At 47.4% G+C, this 17,033-nt stretch overlaps 1 protein-coding gene across 1 annotated transcript in view; it reads left to right on the top strand.

The window, feature by feature from the left end:
• Positions 1-17,033, top strand: part of SCML2 (Scm polycomb group protein like 2) — a 747,375-nt gene that overhangs the window by 545,278 nt on the left and 185,064 nt on the right. The window contains exon 13 of the mRNA XM_078658111.1: positions 16,565-16,678. Within this exon, the coding sequence (XP_078514237.1) occupies positions 16,565-16,678 (114 nt within the window). The remainder of the gene's footprint in view (positions 1-16,564; positions 16,679-17,033) is intronic.

Below are 17,033 nucleotides of genomic sequence, written 5' to 3'. Positions count from 1 at the left end.
TACCCCTCATCCATCAAGAGAAGTCTGGAGCAGGATCTCATGGACAACGCAACCGCCATGTGTCAGTGGAACTGCCTGAATCATCAGGGGACTTGTGTGGTGGAGCACCACCTGGCGGCATATTGAAAGGCCAAGACGGACAAACTCAGCTAGCGATGCTTAACGGATCCTGAATTGCAGTTTATTCCAGGAGACTGGTACAGTTCATCTTATAGCAATGGGTAGAACCCTGGCTCGATCCCTTCACCACTGCAGGGAATGCACAATATCAGCACTTTGAACGTTGGAGTTTCCAAGAAGGCTCTTTCTCTGAAACTCATTCCGTCTGGAGTGGAGCAAGGGACTCCTATATGCCTTCCCACTACTACCTCTGTTGCCCTGAGTTCTCAAGAAGATCCTAGTGGCTCTGGATTGGGCCAAGAGAATGTGGTACTCAGAAGTTCTGGGCTTGATCATCTGTCCTCCGATCGGACTGCCACTTCAGAAGGATCTTCTGTTGCAGCAGTAGGGCAGGGTCTTGCACCTTAGCCTATGCAAACCTACACCTTTATGTGTGGTAATTGAGCAGCAGCAGTTGATTTCCTTTGATCCTCCTACCGAGGTTGTTGTAGTCATCCTCATAGTCAAGCACCCTTTCATGAAGTATGTGTGTGCAGAGCCCTTGGGGAAGTTTGTTGCTTGGTGCAATACCTTTCGGACCCGTTGGAGGCAAGCTTTCGTGTTTGTTGTTGTTTCCTTTGTTTTTGGTCCTTCATGATCTTTCTGTGGGTATAATCTGATAGAGACTTCTAGGTGCAGATTCCTTACCATTTGAATTATCTCCAGGTGTCAGATTGGATCCCAAATCTATTTTCCCGAGCATTTCCCCAGTGCGCCAGTAGGTGGCATCGTTTGGCTCCATGTGGCATTGTCCACACTGGAAGTGACGTATGTGGTGCCTTTATAGTCACCTCCCCAGCGCGCTGACGTCAGTTTTTTTCTTTCTGCGTCAGTCAGCGCAGATCCTTGACTTTGGCAAGTCCTTTCGAGGTTTTGATCATGGTTTGGCAGTGATGTCCTCTTGGAAGGCCAGCTTCAAGCTCTGCAGTTCATCTTACCGCTCTGTCGGTGACACATCCTCATCTTGCATGCCTTTGGTGCCTCGAACGCAAGCACAATCCAAAGGCCTGCTCTGATTGTTGCATAATGAACCTGAAGGCCTTGAGGGAGCGATCCCTCAATCTCCTAGTGGCTCGACGTGCGATGCCAGGACAATCTAGATCCCAGTAGAGAGGTATGACCCGGGAGCAGTTACGGAGTCCGAGACCCTCATCACACTCAAAGTTGTCAGGCCATTCAGGTAAGTCCAACCACTAGAAGAAGAAGCCGAAGAGATCTTCGACTTCACCTCGTCCGTTGGCTGTCAAGATGAGGGGGCGACGACATTTGAGGCCTGGCTCCACGGTAGAGCCTCGGCCGTCTCCGCACCTCCCTGATTTTCCGGGCGCCCGAGTAACCCCAACCCAATGAAGAGCATTTTATGAGGCTATGCACCTCATATTTAGGTGTCCCGTTTCCTCTGGCGCGCCTTCGATCCCCATGTGTTCCTGAGAGGCCCCTACTGGATCCACGGCAGCAGCTCCGGCAGCAGTTGGGCTCTTTGGATCCACAGATGGATCTGGACTGGCGTCAGTTGTACCACCTCGACCTTCCCTGCGACCGGCACCCACCAGCGTTTCTTCCCCCCATTCTGATCCCCGACTGACACGGAGGTGGAGGGGCATCAGCCGATGCAGACTAGAGCCATGCCTTCCAGGCCAGAGCTTGAGCCCTAGAGGGGTCGCTGGACCCTGTAGAATACTAGCCTTCTAATGCAAACATGGACTGGTGCGAGGATTTGGCAGATGTCAGCAGACTGGATACCTCTCCAGAGACTGGCAGGCTTTCTCCCTCTACTGTGGCTATGGAGGAGGGCGCGTCATTTGCAATGGTGGTGAGGAGGAAGGTACCTTAGCTTGCCCTTGGTGTTAGTCTTGGCAGAATAGCTTCAACCGCGAGTGTCCCCCTCAGAACACTTTGGTCCAAGCCCAACACAGGGGATCCTGTGAACAGGATGATTGTCCATCGCCACTTCCCAGGGGACCGCCAACTTTCTCACGCAGCGCCCTACCCCAGAGAGCTTTGTGTTCCAAGCCTCCACTTCCCACTTAAATCCTGGCGCATTCCCAACCATACCACCAGATCGGGAATCCAAAAGGCTGTACAACTTAGGCAAGACGTTTTCTTCCAGCAGCCTGACACTGCAGTCCCCACTCTCTGTGGCATACAGTTGCTCAGGTGCTGCCAACTGTCCCGGAGGAGGACCAGGCCGTACTCCAGGCAGTTTCCGACAAGAGACACACAGCTAAGTTCATCATTCGATGTGAACTGGACACCACCGACTTACTGAACAGAGCAGGTTTGTAGACAGTGGCCTTACGGAGCCTTGCCTGGTTGGGGAAAACTGGCTTTTCTGGGGTTGCCCAAACATCTTTTATGGAAACGCCATTTGATGGCTGTTGCCTCTTCGTAGGCAAGACTAATTTATCGCTGGAATACTTTAAGGACCTCAGGGCTGCGATCAGGTCCTTGGGGCTTCCCATGACCCCTAGTCACCCCCAATCCACCTTTCAGTCCTTTCATGGCCATGGAAGGGGCTTCCAGCCGCGTCTATACCCTCCTAGCCACTGCAGCATGCAAGCTTCCCTGCCACTGCGTGGTCGAGGATGCAGTACTCTCAGACCGCGTGGGTCAGGCAGCCAGAAGTCGGGCCAGTCCACCCCTAGGCCCTTCCCTCTCTCTAACCCCTCAAGCAGCTGCAGCCTCCAAACCCTTATAGTGTGCCCTCTTAACCATCATGGACACCCAGTGGAGGGTATAATCCGATATCACTTGCCCCACGGACGGTCTATAGCATCAGACTGTGGAGTTTTGTCGATCGTCCAAAGGTGCAACTCCCTACCCTTTGGGACTACCCCTCCCTCATTACCACCTGCTCATGACAGAATGATGGAGGACCACCTATTTATTCTCCATCATAAAGTGGTGACTCTCTTGGCCAAGGGAGCCATAGAGAGGGTGCTGACACCAGAAGTAGGTTGTGGTTGCTATTTATGCTACATTTTGGTCCTAGACCTGCGCCCTCACAATTTCTTCCTCAAGAAGTTGAAGTTCAAAATGCTCACACTCGCTCAAGTCCTGGTTGCCTTAGACCCGGAAGACTGAATGGTAGCTTTGGACTTGCAGGACACACATATTTCCCCATTCCCATCCTGCCTGTGCACAGGCGTTCCCTGAGGTTCACAGTGGGCCACAAGTGCTTTTAGTTGACTTTGCTCCCTTTTGGCCTTACCAGCGCTCCTCGTGTGTTCACCAGGGTCATGGTGGTGGTTGCAGCTCATCTACGGAGATCAGGGTGCCAGTCTTTCCCTATCTCGACGAGTGGGTGTTGAAACCGGGCTTGCCCCAGGCTGTCTACCCCCTCCAGACTACTGCATACCTCCTGCATTTGTTGGATTTCACTATCAACATGTCGAAGTCACACCTGACTTCCTCTCAGATGCTCCCTTTCACTGGAGCTGTCCTGGGCACAGTGCAGTTTAAGGCTATCCTCTTGAAGGACGAGGCCAGGCTATTCAGATTAGGATACCAATACTTCAGCCTCTATCCTGGATTTCGGTGAGACTGATTCTGAGCCTACTGGTCCTTATGGCCGTCTGCATCCTGCTTGTGACACTTGCCTGCTAGCATATGCGGATCTACAGTGGGACCTGAAGTTCCAGTGGGCGCAGCATTCAGGCAATCTCTCCGACATGATCCAGATCTCGGGGGGCACTACAAAAGATCTGCATCACTCTTGGGATGAGTCTGCCATCTGGGAGAGGTGAAGATCGGAGGCCTTAGGTTTCCAGCAGATTCCGTACTCCACATCCACCTGTTGAAGCTCTGGGTGATCCGCCTGGCATTGACAGCCTTTCTACCTTCCATCAAGCTACGGATATGACAGGTGTTCACGTACAGAACCACCACCTTGTGCTACTGCATCAAACGGAGCGAGGTGGGCTTGTGAACCCTTTAAGAGGCCCTTGGGCTCAGGATTTGGGTGGAACATCAGGACATATCCCTCATGGTTCAACACCTCGCAGGCTCTCTGAACACCAGTGCGGATGAACTCAGCCGAAGATACCTAGCAGATCGCAAATGACATCTCCATCTGGAGGTGGTGCAAGGTCTCTTTCAGCAGTGGGGAGAGCCTTGGTTAGATCTGTTTGCCACTTACGAGAATGCGCAATGTCAGCAGTTCTCCGTGCTGGACTTTCTGTGGCATCTCTTGCTTCGAGAAACCCTTTTCGTCTCAAGTGGAGCTCAGGCCTCATGTACACCTTTTTGCCCATACTACTCTGACCTGGCCCTACTCATTCTTGTGGCTCGGGACAAGGCAGAGTCTGGTATCCCAAGCTTTTAGGCATGGCCATCGGTCCTCTGATCAGGTTGCCCTTTTGGGAGGATCTTCTGTCTCAGCAGCAGGGAAGGGTCCTCCACCCGAACCGGTCCACCCTGTCGTCTTGTGTGGAGATTGAGCGGTGCCAGTTGACAGCTTTTGACCTTCCTCCAGAAGTCTGCAATGTTATCTTGGCAGCCAAGCGTCCCTCCACCAAGGTGTATTTGAACCTTTGCACAACTACCCTCTTAGGCTCCTTACCATCAAGAGGGACTTTTTCGTGGCAATCACATCTGCCTGAATGGTCAGAGAGCTACAGGCTTTGTCATCCAAACCTCGGTTCTTTAACATCTACCCAGACAAACTAGTGTTTAGTACAAGAGCTAACTTTCTTCTGAAAGTTGTCACTCCCTTTCAAGTAGGCCAACCCATCACTGCCTACTTTTTTTATGTCAAAATCTTTTTATTGATTTTAGAGACTTTCACAGCACATTATAGCTCTTCTGAGCACAGTTCACATGTCAAGAGTTACAGATATCTGAAAACAAATACAGCATTTTCACAAGGTCATGACATAGCTTATTTGACTTCACATTTTCCCCCAGATGTGGTGGGGCTGTCTCTACGCCGTTTCCAATAAAAAGCGAATATATGCCAGGCTACAGCTTCAGTATGCGCTTGGGGGACCCCAGGAAGTATACAACTTAAACAATAACAAAAAACCTAGAACAAAAAAGAAATAAATCAACGTTTCCGTGGTGGTATATATAATTGGTCCAAGTGGGTATGGAGGTGTATCAGGACGAGCACTGCTGTCATGGCCGACATCCCCCTTCCCCCCCCCCCCCCCCCCCCCCCCCCGGGCTTCTCTCTCGATCCCCCAGAGGTATAGCGTGGCCACTCTCTCCGGGGGCTTCACTAGATGCTGCCTAACCCGTCCACCGGGAAGGGCAAGGGGGACAATCTGAAAGAGATGGGGGTCTCGTAATCCAGGTCCGCAGGCAAACGGGGATAACCCCTCCGGTAGGTAACCCACTAACGGATTCTAGACCTAATCAAAGCCCCTCCGTTAATCCTCAAGAATATCTGTTATGCACTCAAGGGCTAATGCATGCCATAGTCGAGCATGCCACTGGGTGATGTAAGGGGCTTTTGGCTTTTTCCATGCAGCGGCTATTGCCATCTTGGACGCTCTCAAGCGCAACTACATGATGGATCAGTCCCCTTGGGTTTGATACTTCAGACTTTGGTCCCTTACCCCTAGGAGAGTGTGTTCCATGGTGTCTGGGATTGGGTATCCTAAGATGATTTTAATTTGGGAAAGTATTTCTTTCCAGAAGGGTTGAATAGAGGGGCAGTCCCACCAAATGTGACCAAAGTCTCCCAGCAACCCATAACTCCGCCAACGTTTATCTGAGGTGTTAGGAAATATAGTGTGCAGTTTCTGGGGATGCAAATACCTGTCGTACATAATTTTGTAGTGAGCTTCTCTTAAAAACAGGGAACGATTATATTTAGTAATGGCTTTGTACAGGGAGTTCCACTGTTTGTCCTCCAAGGGAGTGGGCAGTACGGCGTCCCAAATTCTTTGGTGCCGCTAGGTTAACTGGGGCCCGACTTTCTCAAAAGGAAGTATACAAATAATGAAGTATACAAATAATATGTAACCTTTAGTCGTAGTGCCCAATTGCATGAATTTTTCAATAGGGAGCAGGTCCCTGGTCGTGGCTACCCACACCTGCGTTCGTTCGGCCTTCTCTTTACACTCCGCCACATTCCTCTTAAGAAGAGGAGCATTGTTCTACCTTGACCGCACACAAGAGTTCTTGGTGGACAGCCAACTCTTCACAGGGTATTTTCAGAGTGAAGAAAGGATGGGCCATTCAGAAGCAGACCATTTCCTGATGTATGATGCTCTGCATAAAGATCTGCTACGCTTTGGCCAAAAAGCAACCCCCTGAGGATTTGCATGCTCGTTTCACCAGAGCTAAAGCCAAGACAACTTTGTTACCACGCGGAGTTCTGCTCCTAGATATTTGCCAGACAGCAACTTGGGCTTCCTAGCACACATTCACAAAGCACTACTGCCTGGACAGTCCGATTTATGAGGACGGACACTTTTCCTGTTCGTTCATGCAGCACTTCTTCCTATGAAATTGGTCCACAGATCGAACTCTTAGTAGGTATTGCTTGGGTATCTATTCAGTAGGTAAGGAATCTGCGGCTAGAAGTCTCTATCAGATGAACAAGTTACTTACCTTTGGTAACTCCCTGTCTGGGAGAGAATCTGTCTAGCTGTAGATTCCTTACCGACCCACCTACCCTCCCCGTTCGGCAAACAGATTTCTAGGTACAGGTTTTTTCTCCTTGCAGGTCCATAGTTTTCCGGGTCAGTGGTCAGTGTTCCTCGTGGCTCTGCGCTTCTGTCGATGAAAGATGCGAAAAGAAACTGGCATCAGTGCGCTGGAGTGATGCCTATATAGGCACCACGTTCTCAATTCTGGTGCGGACAATGCCATGCGGAGCCGAAAAACGCCACCTACTGACGCCCTGGGGTACTGCTCGAGAATTTTTTTCCAGATCCAGTCTGACATCTGGAGATAATTCAAAATGTAAGGTATCTGCAGCTTGTTAGATTCCTACCAGATAAGGCGTTACCAAAGGTAAGTAACTTGTTTGTTAAGGCTTACTTCTCAGCCCTTCAGCCTCATTATGTTTCCCGGGCCTACTATTCTTGTTCAAATCACTAGTGGTGAAGCATTTCCTAAAGGGTGTACTACAGATGTTCCAACCTAAGCCCTTTGTGATGCCACATTGGGACTTAAATCTGTTTCTCACTTTTCTCATGGGCTCCACTTTTGAACCAATTCACAGTTGTTTAATTTGGCTGCTCGTCTTAAAAATGATCTTTCTGGTGGCAATAGCATCTGCATGCCAGGTGAGTGAATATCAGGCCCCATAGATCCCTACCTTCTTCCTCAGGCAAACTGACGCTACGGAGAAGAGCTGCATTCCTACAGAAGTGGGTGACACGGACAAGTCATCACCCTTCCAACCTTCTTCGCTCTTCCATTTCTCTCGAAAGAGGAATATAGACTCCTTTGTTTGGACCCAAAGAGCGCACCGAATTTTATATTAATCATACCAAAGAACATCAGGTGAATGATCAGCTATTTGTGGAGATTTATGGGCATCTTTGTGCTTGCTCCCCCCAGATTGTAGAACTGCAGCAAGGATGTTTGTTTTAACTTCAGCAGTGGATACTTGTAGGCCAAGAACCTCAGCAGAATGTCTAGGGGCTTGTGGTTACCACTGTTTTGGCACATGGACTACTTATTCTTGATCTGTCAGCCAGCTGCATGGGCATCAGTGCACACGTTTGTAAAGCACTTGTGCTTCAACAGTCCGGTCCGTCAAGATCGATATTTTGCCCTCTCTGTCCTCCAAGACTTTTAAGTCTGAGCCATCCTACACTCCCACCAATTTGGTAGGTACTGCTTTAGTATCTATTCCCAAGATGAGGAATCTGCAGTTAGAAGTATCCAGACTGGAACAGGGTGATTTCACAGCAGTGCTCCTGCACATTGCTAGGTGGTGCCGTGTGGCTCCACTTGGCTTCATTCTGCCCTTGAAACAACAGAATTGAGACTCATACAAGCATCACCCCTACGTGCTGATGTCAATTCTTTTATTTCTGCAACTTCGAACTCTGATTCTTTGCTCTGCTCCTTTTTGATAGGTTTGGCAAGTTTTTAAACTGTATTCCAGTGTGCAAGGGCAGAAGTTCCCCACCTACAACCGATATCGGTGACAGACCTGCATGTGATATTGCTTTGGTGCTGACTCAGTTGTGTGATAAACGTGATTTCATGCACCCAAAGGTGACCTGGGACAATGAAGCACAGTTGAATTTGTTGAACATTGAAAGAAATCTCAGACCTAGCATAAGTCCTGCTTCAGGTCGAGGCGCAGACCCGTTCTGGCTTTCGACGCTGATCCACCACTAGGTTTTCCTTTTGGTCAAAATCATACGGTATGTCGAAGTCCATATCAAAAAGGAAACACTTGATAATGAAGCAGTGCTCTATCTCGTCCCAGCACTCTTTATTTAAAGAGAAGTTGTGAGGGAGTCATGATGTCTTTCTGTCTCTCTCCTTATCCCCAGTTGTGGAGCTGATCCCATAACTGATCTTGACTTGCCCAGTGTTCCCCTGACCATCGGTGACATTGCAATGTGTCAAGGCCTTGTAAGGAGGCCATGCTTTGCATGTTTGACACTCTTCCAGCTCTCTCCGGTGCTCTTTTAGGCCCAAACAATCTGCAGGGGCTTCTAGTCGGGATACCGCCCACAGATCCTTCCTCTGTGCTCTTCCAAGCCCTGGGAAGCCACATCTGGTTCCGTACCGACACCTGTGCTGACTTCCATTTCGGCTCCAAGACCTACGCTGGTCCTCCTTTCACCGATACTGGTCCCTAAGTCGCTGGTGCCATTGCTGACTCCGGTGTCCAACCCCAAGTTGAATCCATCTCGACCTGGACCGATGACCTGATCCGACTCCATGCCAGCACACCCAGTAAACTTGCAGCCTGATTAGGGCAATATACTTCCTCTACCATTGAGTCATCCTCTGAGGCTCAATCAGCTTTTCGGATGACAAATGAATTTGCAGGAAACCAGTGGGCTTGATGTTTCCACTGATACAGGGTTGATTTCTTCCCTTGGGACTCCAACAGAGGAGTGCTTCGCTTGCTGTATTTATTAGATGTTCAGTTAAGATCCTGGACCTACAGATATCCACTTTAGAAGTTAAAAACAAACTTCCTTACTGTTGTTCTCTAACCTGAGCCTGTTTCCTCTGAGTCCTGGGCCCTTAATACTGTTCAATGAAGCCCTATCTGATACTCTTAAAGGCACTTGGTCTAAGCCCTGTTCTTGTCCTACAGTGAAAAGGCAGATAACTAAATCTCACCGACCAGCACCTGGCGACTATGATTTTTTAGGAAACCTTGTATTCCTGAATGTTTGTGGTCCAAGCTTCCAGTTGCAAGGTGAATCCAAATTCATTTCCCATGACACTCCTGACTTGGAGTAGAAAAGGACTAAGGCATTTGGGAAACAAATGCTTTCTTCGGCCAGCGTAGTACTGAGGTTGGCCAGTGCAGTTTGCCTACTAAGCCCTTACATGCATGCCCTCTGGGACATGCTAATGATACCTTGCCAGCAGACTTGGAAGAGTTTAGGGCTTCCTTGACTCAAACCATTCAGGATGGTCAGGATGCAGCCAGATGTGTGATTTGTGGTAGTCTGGATGTTACTGATTGTGTGGAGTGAGCAGTTATACCCAAGGGCAGCGCCCTGTCGCCATGAGTGGATGCGATCCACAGGTTTTTCAGATGCAGCCAGATGTGTGATATGTGGTAGTCTGGATGTTACTGATTGTGTGGAGTGAGCAGTTATACCCAAGGGCAGTGCCCTGTCGCCATGAGTGGATGCGATCCACAGGTTTTTCTGGAGATGTACAGGCATTCTGCATGGATCTGCTTTCTGATGGATCCCGCCTCTTTGGTGAGAAAGCTGATTCTGCCCTAGAGTGCTTCATGGAAAGCTGGCCCACAGTGTGTTCTTTTGAGCTTTTGACCCCTTCTCGACAGTTCCTAATTATTTTCAGCTCCCTTCCAATGCTTCTCCAGCGGTTTGGTGGATGAGGCAGTGTCAGGTCCCTCTCCCCTGTTATTACCCCAGTCCTATTGCGGTTGTGGCAGGGATCAGATGGGCAATGTACAGGTCGCTGATACCATTGGCCTTCCAAGTCCCCCTGCCTTGCGGCATTAACCTCCAAGATGCTTTAGTTTGCCTGTGGCGCACAACCATCCTGTGGGAAGCAGGGTCCAACATTTTCTTCCAGCATGGCAATCGATCACATCCGACAGGTGGGTCCCCCAGATCGTCCAGCAAGACTATGACCTTTGTTTCTTTTTGACCCAACGCAGCTTACTCAGACATCAGAACAGCTTTTAGAGAAGCAACTATCCATCTTATTGCAAGAGGTGCAATATCTAATGTCCATAGGGCCCATGTAGACAATGCCAGATTCAGAAATAGCAACAAGGTGTTACTTCCGCCATTTCCTTATGCAGGAGAAGGCTTTCATCCTATTTTAGATCTTCACCTTCTGAAAGCCTTCATTTGGAAGGACCAATTCAAAATGCTCACACTGGCTCAGGTTCTGTCTGCCGTAGATCCAGGCAACTGTATGGTAGCCTTTGACCTGCCAAACAGCTACTTTCATGTGCCCATCCGGCTGTCCCACAGACCTTACCTGCAGTTAAGTGTCGGCTAAGATCATTTTCAGTTTACCAGCACCCCTCAGTGTTCACAAGTGGATCACAAAGGGATGGCGGTGGTCACCACCTATATTCGGAGGTTGGATATAGGTTTTCCCCTACTGTGGCAACTGTTCAAGATAGGCTCACCGCAGTCAGTCATAGACCACCTCCAGACAACAACAGCGAACTTCCTGACATATTAGGGATTCTCGATGAATGAGCCGAGGTAACATCTGACTTTTTTGCAGAAGCTTCCTTTTTGAAGGAGCTGTCTTGGACACAGTGCTGTTGATGGTCTTTCCTCTGTCACATTGAGTCCTGTAAATTCGGGCTATGATCCCGATGTTTCAGCCTTGGCCCTGGATATTGGTGAAAGTAGCTCTGTAGTTTCTTGGACTGTTGCTCTTCTGCATTCTGCTTTTCTACTTCACCAGGTGGCATACGTGGTCTCTGTAGTGGGATCTGAAGTTTTAGTGGACCCAGCACCAAGGAAACATTTTGGATGTCATTGAGGTTTCGGAAGAGGCTGCAAAAGATCTGCAGTGGTTGCTGCACAACTGCAACCTGACATGCAGCATACCTCTTTCTCTTTCCCACCCAGAGCTGATGGTAGTGACGGTTGCTCTACTGCTGTGCTGGGGAGGTAATCTGGGAGAGGTTTAGATCAGAGTTCTCTGGTCACTGGTGGAAAACAGTCTTCATATCAATCGGTTGCAGTTGTGGACCATTTGTCTGGGATGAAAGAAGTTCCTACCATTCATCAAGGGGAAGCTGGTATAGGTTCTCATGGACAGCTGCACCGCTATGTAATACTTCATCAAGTAGGGAAAAGTGGGGTCATGGGTCCTGTGTCAAGAGGCGCTTCACCTTTAAAGGTGGTTAAAACTTCAGATCATGAATTTTAGGCCATGCAAGCTCAGCTGAGAGCACCTGGTGGATCATGAATGGCGATTGCACCTCGAGGTGGCTTAAGAAATCTTCCATCAGTGGGGAGAACCCTGGCTGGATCTTTTTGCCACTGCTGAGAATGTGCAGTGTTGTACATTGTACGTTTTGAATTTCCCAAGAAAGCTTTCTCTAGGAGGCATATTCAGGCTAGAGTAGAGCATGGGACTCCTGTACGCCTTTCCTCCTCCCTCAAGTTCTGAAGATCAGGAAAAATCTTCCCCAAGCTATCCTAGTGGCTCTGGATAGGGCCAGGAGAGTGTTGCACCCAGAACATTTGGGCATAAGCATCTGCTCTCTGATCAGGCTACCTTTTTGGGAGGGTCTTCTATCACAGCAGGGCAGGATTCTGCACCCGAACCTGCTCAATTCTACACGTTCAGGCGTGGTGAATGAGTGGCAGCAGTTGACTACATTCGATCTTCCATCAGAGGTTGTGAATGTCATCATTGCTGCCAGACATTCCTCTGCAAAGTCCATTTATGACTAGTGCTGGAGCAAATTTGTGGCCTGGTGTGCTGTTGGATGTTTTGTCATTTTTTTGCCATTGACCCAGGAAGGACTTGCTGTGGGCAATGTTAAAGGTTATTTGTCTGCCCTTTCGGCCTTTTTACCAATTGCCCGACCAACATTCCATGTCAAATTACTGGTTTTGATATTTTGTTTCTTTAAGGGTTTGCAGCATACTTTCCACCTAAGCCCTTTGTGATGCAATAGTGGGAATTAAATAGGGTTGTAATTTGTCTTATATGTACCCCTTTTGAACCAATGCACAGATGTCTATTGCACCTCCTGTCTTGTGATAACATCCTAACACTGGGGGAGTGAGCTTCAGACCCTCTCAGTCTGAACAGTCTTAGTCTGAGCCTCCTTATACCAATTCTTTTCCAGACAAACTGTGTTAAGGACTCAAGCAGCATGCCTACTGAAGGTGGTAACGAATTTTCATGTCAGACAAGTCATAACTCTTCTGCCATTCTTTGCTCTACCTCATAGTGTACAGGGGACAGATGGGGAGATAGATTGTTGGGAGAGACCAGAGTGGTGAGGTAGAAGGATGTGTAGAGTGAGTGAAAGGGATGAGAAAGAGTATCTTCTTTAATTGTAGGAGGGTTAGTGGTGGTTTGATGAGTGAGGGGGTGCTATTGCTGCTCTTGGGGGTGGTGTTAAAAGCTGTGAAAAAGTCCATCAGGACCCGGAAGGAAGGGTGATTTTTGTTATTGAGGAAGGTGTCACTAACTACATGCAGGGTGGCTATTTCAGTACTGCAGTGTGATCTGAATCCTAATTTATAGTCTTGTAGTAGGTTATTCTTGCTGATATGCTCCTATATCAGGTTGGCAACTGCCTTCTTGATTTCTTTCCAACAAATAGGATGTGGGTTGTAAGATAGAAGTTTACAAGGTCTGTTGGATATAGTATATGCTTTTTAGCAGGGCAGAATCAGCCATGTCTTGAGGTTGTCTGGAAAGGTGCCTTGGGTTAGCAGACAATGACCGTGTGGTGTAGCGATGTGAGGACTTCTCCTTGCACAGACTTGACAATGGAGGAGGGAAATAAGTCAACTTTCTAGGAGGAGGATTTGTGTAACTTGATCGTGTTGATGAGGTCTATGTGAAAGTGTGTGGTGGGGTGGGTATAGGTGATGGTGTGGATGATCATAATAAATTGGCTGGTATTAAATCCTATTCTCCAGTATTGTATCATGTATAGATTCACATGCTTGAATCTGCCCCGTCGTCATGGTGGGAGTCCCACTGCAACAGTAAAATAGCAGTACACAGCTAAAAGGACAGTCATCAAAGGGAGACTGGTGCAGATCCTAATGGACAATACCACCGCCATGTGGTACTGCAACAAGCATGATAGGACAGGGTCATGCACCCTGTGTCAGAAGATGCTACGCCGTCTGCAGTGAATGGAGTGCCATGTACATTTTCCTGTTGGCACACCACCTTCGTTGCTCTGTGAACGTCAGGGCGAACAAATCCAGCTGGCGATGCCTAGCGGATCACGAATGGCAGCTAAACAAGGAGGTAGCACAAGGTCTCTTTCACAAATGGGGAGAACCTTGGCCTGATTTCTTCACCTCCGCGGAGAATGTGCAATATCAGTATGTGCTTTGTAGCTCCCAAGACAGCTCTCTCTGAGACATTCTGCCTAGAGTAGAGCTCAGGGCTCATGCACGCCTTTCCATCGCTACCTTTCCTACAGAGAATTCTGAAGGAGATCAGGAACTACTGGGCCCAAGTCATCCTAGTGGCATGGGATTGGGCAGGCAGAGTGTGGCACCTAGATGTCCAGTGCATAGTCTTCCTGTCATGCCTCCCCTTCAGGAGAACCATCTGTTGCAGGAGCAGGGCCCAATCCTGCACCTGGGCTTTTGTAATCTTTGGATATTGAGCAGTAGCAGTTTCTCATTTGACCTTACTCCCAAAGAAGTTGTCATTCTGGTGGCAAGGTGTCCATCCACAAAACCATTATACACCTGCTGTTGGGACAAGTTTGTGACTTGGTATGGTACTCGGCAGATGGACCATTTCAAGCCTGACTATCTGAAGTGTTACTTTTTGGGGTTTTTCTAGCACAACGTGTGTAATTAGTCACCTGTAGTTATCGGTCTTATGAAAAGGTTGCAGCATATGTGTTCGCCCACACCTTTCATTATGCCTCAGTGGGTCCTAAACTTAGTCCCCACATACCTAATGTGTGCCCCCTCTGAGTCGCTGAACAGCTGTTCATTGTAGTTCCTCGCTCTAAAGACAATTTCCTCATCGCCATAACATCTGTGTGGCAGGCAAATGAGCTACAAGCCCTCTGTAAATCTGTCTGCCAAAACATTCTTTCCAGACAAGCTGGTGTTGAGAACTTGAGCCTCCTTCCACCCGAAAGTGGTTACTACCTTTTATGTCAGGGAAAATGTCATCCTCCCAGCTTTCTTTGCTCCATCTCCTCTCTTAGGATCACTCTAAGGAGAGCCCACAATGTCTGTATCCTAAACGATTTCTCAGCTTCTGTATTGATTGCACCAGGGAACATTGTGTGAACGATTAGCTCTTTGTTGGATTTTCTAGAGTGAAAAAGGGCAGAGTAATGCAGAAAAAGAAAATTTTTCGCTGGCTCGTTCTCTGCATCAAAAACTGCTACACACAGATTGAGCAGCAGCCTCCTGAAAGCCTGTCGGTTAATTCCGCCAGAGCTTAGGCTGCTACCAGTGCATTGGCATGCAGAGTGTCTGTTCCTGAAATTTGCCAGGCTGCGATGTTTGAATCACTCCACATGTTCATGAAGCACTACTTTCTGTACAGGCCAACTCCGACAAGAAGGTTATTTTGCCCTTTTTTGCCCAGCAGGATTGTTTGGTTGGAGGTAGTTCACAGACCCACCACCTGGGAAGTTCTTCTTTGGTAGCTATTCAAAAGATGATGTATCTGCAGGTATCTGCATCTGTCAGAAGAACAAGTTACTTATGTTGGTAATACTCTTTCTTGTAAATATTCTATCTAACCGCAGATTCCTCACTGATTCTTCTTCCTTCCATTCTGTGAAGTGGGTTCATTTTCTTCTAAAAAAGACTAGAGATCTGCACATGGATCAACACTAATCTGCTGTTGGGCTCCTGGGTTTAGGGTAGTAGACAGCCTAGAATGCAACTGAAATCGGTGTGCTTGAATGGTACTTGTATGCAGCTACGTACCTTCAGAGCAGAACCCTATCAGCAGAAACCCACAGGATGCCAGTTACTGGCGCACATGGGTACTGCTTGAAGGTTTCTGGATCCAGTTTGACACCTGGGACAGTATTCAAAAGGTGAGGAATCTGCAGTTAAATAGAGTTACCAACCAGGAAGAGAGTTACCGAAGGTAAGTAACTTGTTCATTGGTAGGAGCATGGGTAACATTGCTTATGTTGATGTTAGCAATACGGCATTATGATGGTGGATGGTCTAGAGGCTTTGGGAGAGCTTAAAGTGGAGAAAAGGATCAGTACAAATGCTACTTTAAGATATTGCACAAAGTGTACTCTCGACGTTTTGGCCTGATGAAGCCCTGCATTGATTACTTACAGGACTCATAACTTTGCGTGGTCTTGTGGTTTAGACCTTTAATATTGGCTTCTGTTTGGCCCATGCTTTTGATTATTCCATATTATAGAGCAGTCCTCCAGTTAGACTTTGCTGTTATTCATATGTAGATCACTTTTTATTACCTTTCTTCACATTTTTATGAAAGTGACCACTGCCCCCCTGAACGTATTCAACTTTTAGCTTCAAAGTTCTTCCGTGTCAAACATTTTTTTTACATTGATATAAGATAAATTAATATTACATAATTTATAGACAAAACGAACGACTTCAACACTCCACAACCCCACAGACTTCTTAATCCTCAAATTCCCAGTTTACCTAGAGGACACATAGTATTTGTTGCATATGATTTTGATAGACATCTTTGCAAAGCATTTTTTCTGCATCACTAAAGTGTAAACTGCCCATTAGTTGTGAATGTGAGAGTGCTCTGAAAAAAACAAATTCATATTATAAAGCAAAGTGTCATTCTATTAGTAGAGTGGGGGGTGCCCTGCTTAACTGTGTCATTGAAAATTGTCTCCCCTTAACAAACCAAAATTGCTTTAGGTACATTTTATCACCCAAAAAGTGCTAATACAATGTATGGTGTGGTAGCTAAATATCAACTCCATGAAAAGGGATGTTTTTCAGGTTGTGGATGTTTTACCATAGCCTTATTAAAAGTCCTAACTAAGTGTGGATAACAGCAATATGTTTGACATGTATTACACTCTCCTTAATAAAATAACCTTGTTTTGTTAAAGCAAAAGAAGAAATATTAGAAAACAGAAATACCAAACGACATTCCCAGGATTCCCCCACGTATACTGCTCCTCTCTCACCAAAGGTGCCTAGGACAGATCCTCATCCTTCGGAAGGTAATCATACCAGCAGTTCATCTTGGAGATGCGAGATGTTCAATTTGTTATACAAGGTGTATTTCGATGTAACCCTTCTGGGCATTTGTACAGGATTTAAACAACTACATTTTGTGGCTTTAGTATGTTATATTTTTCCTTTCATTTTTTGACTGATTGTTGCCAATCCCACAAATCTTTATGCTTGATATACAACAATGTGCTTGATTGGCTACATTCATTCAGACCTGGCCGCATCTTCTTATGTTTTATAATTGTTTGTGATGAAAGATTCAAAAATAGTGGTATGTAGTGCATGTACACTGTGGGTTCGCACCAGTTTTTGGATCTACCAATGGCAGTTTATCTCTGACAA

This window comes from Lissotriton helveticus, chromosome 8 (genome assembly GCF_964261635.1).
Source record: "Lissotriton helveticus chromosome 8, aLisHel1.1, whole genome shotgun sequence".
NCBI lineage: Eukaryota > Metazoa > Chordata > Amphibia > Caudata > Salamandridae > Lissotriton > Lissotriton helveticus.
The sequence above is the reverse complement of the archived record's forward strand: the minus strand, read 5'-3'. Positions and strand labels throughout refer to the sequence as shown.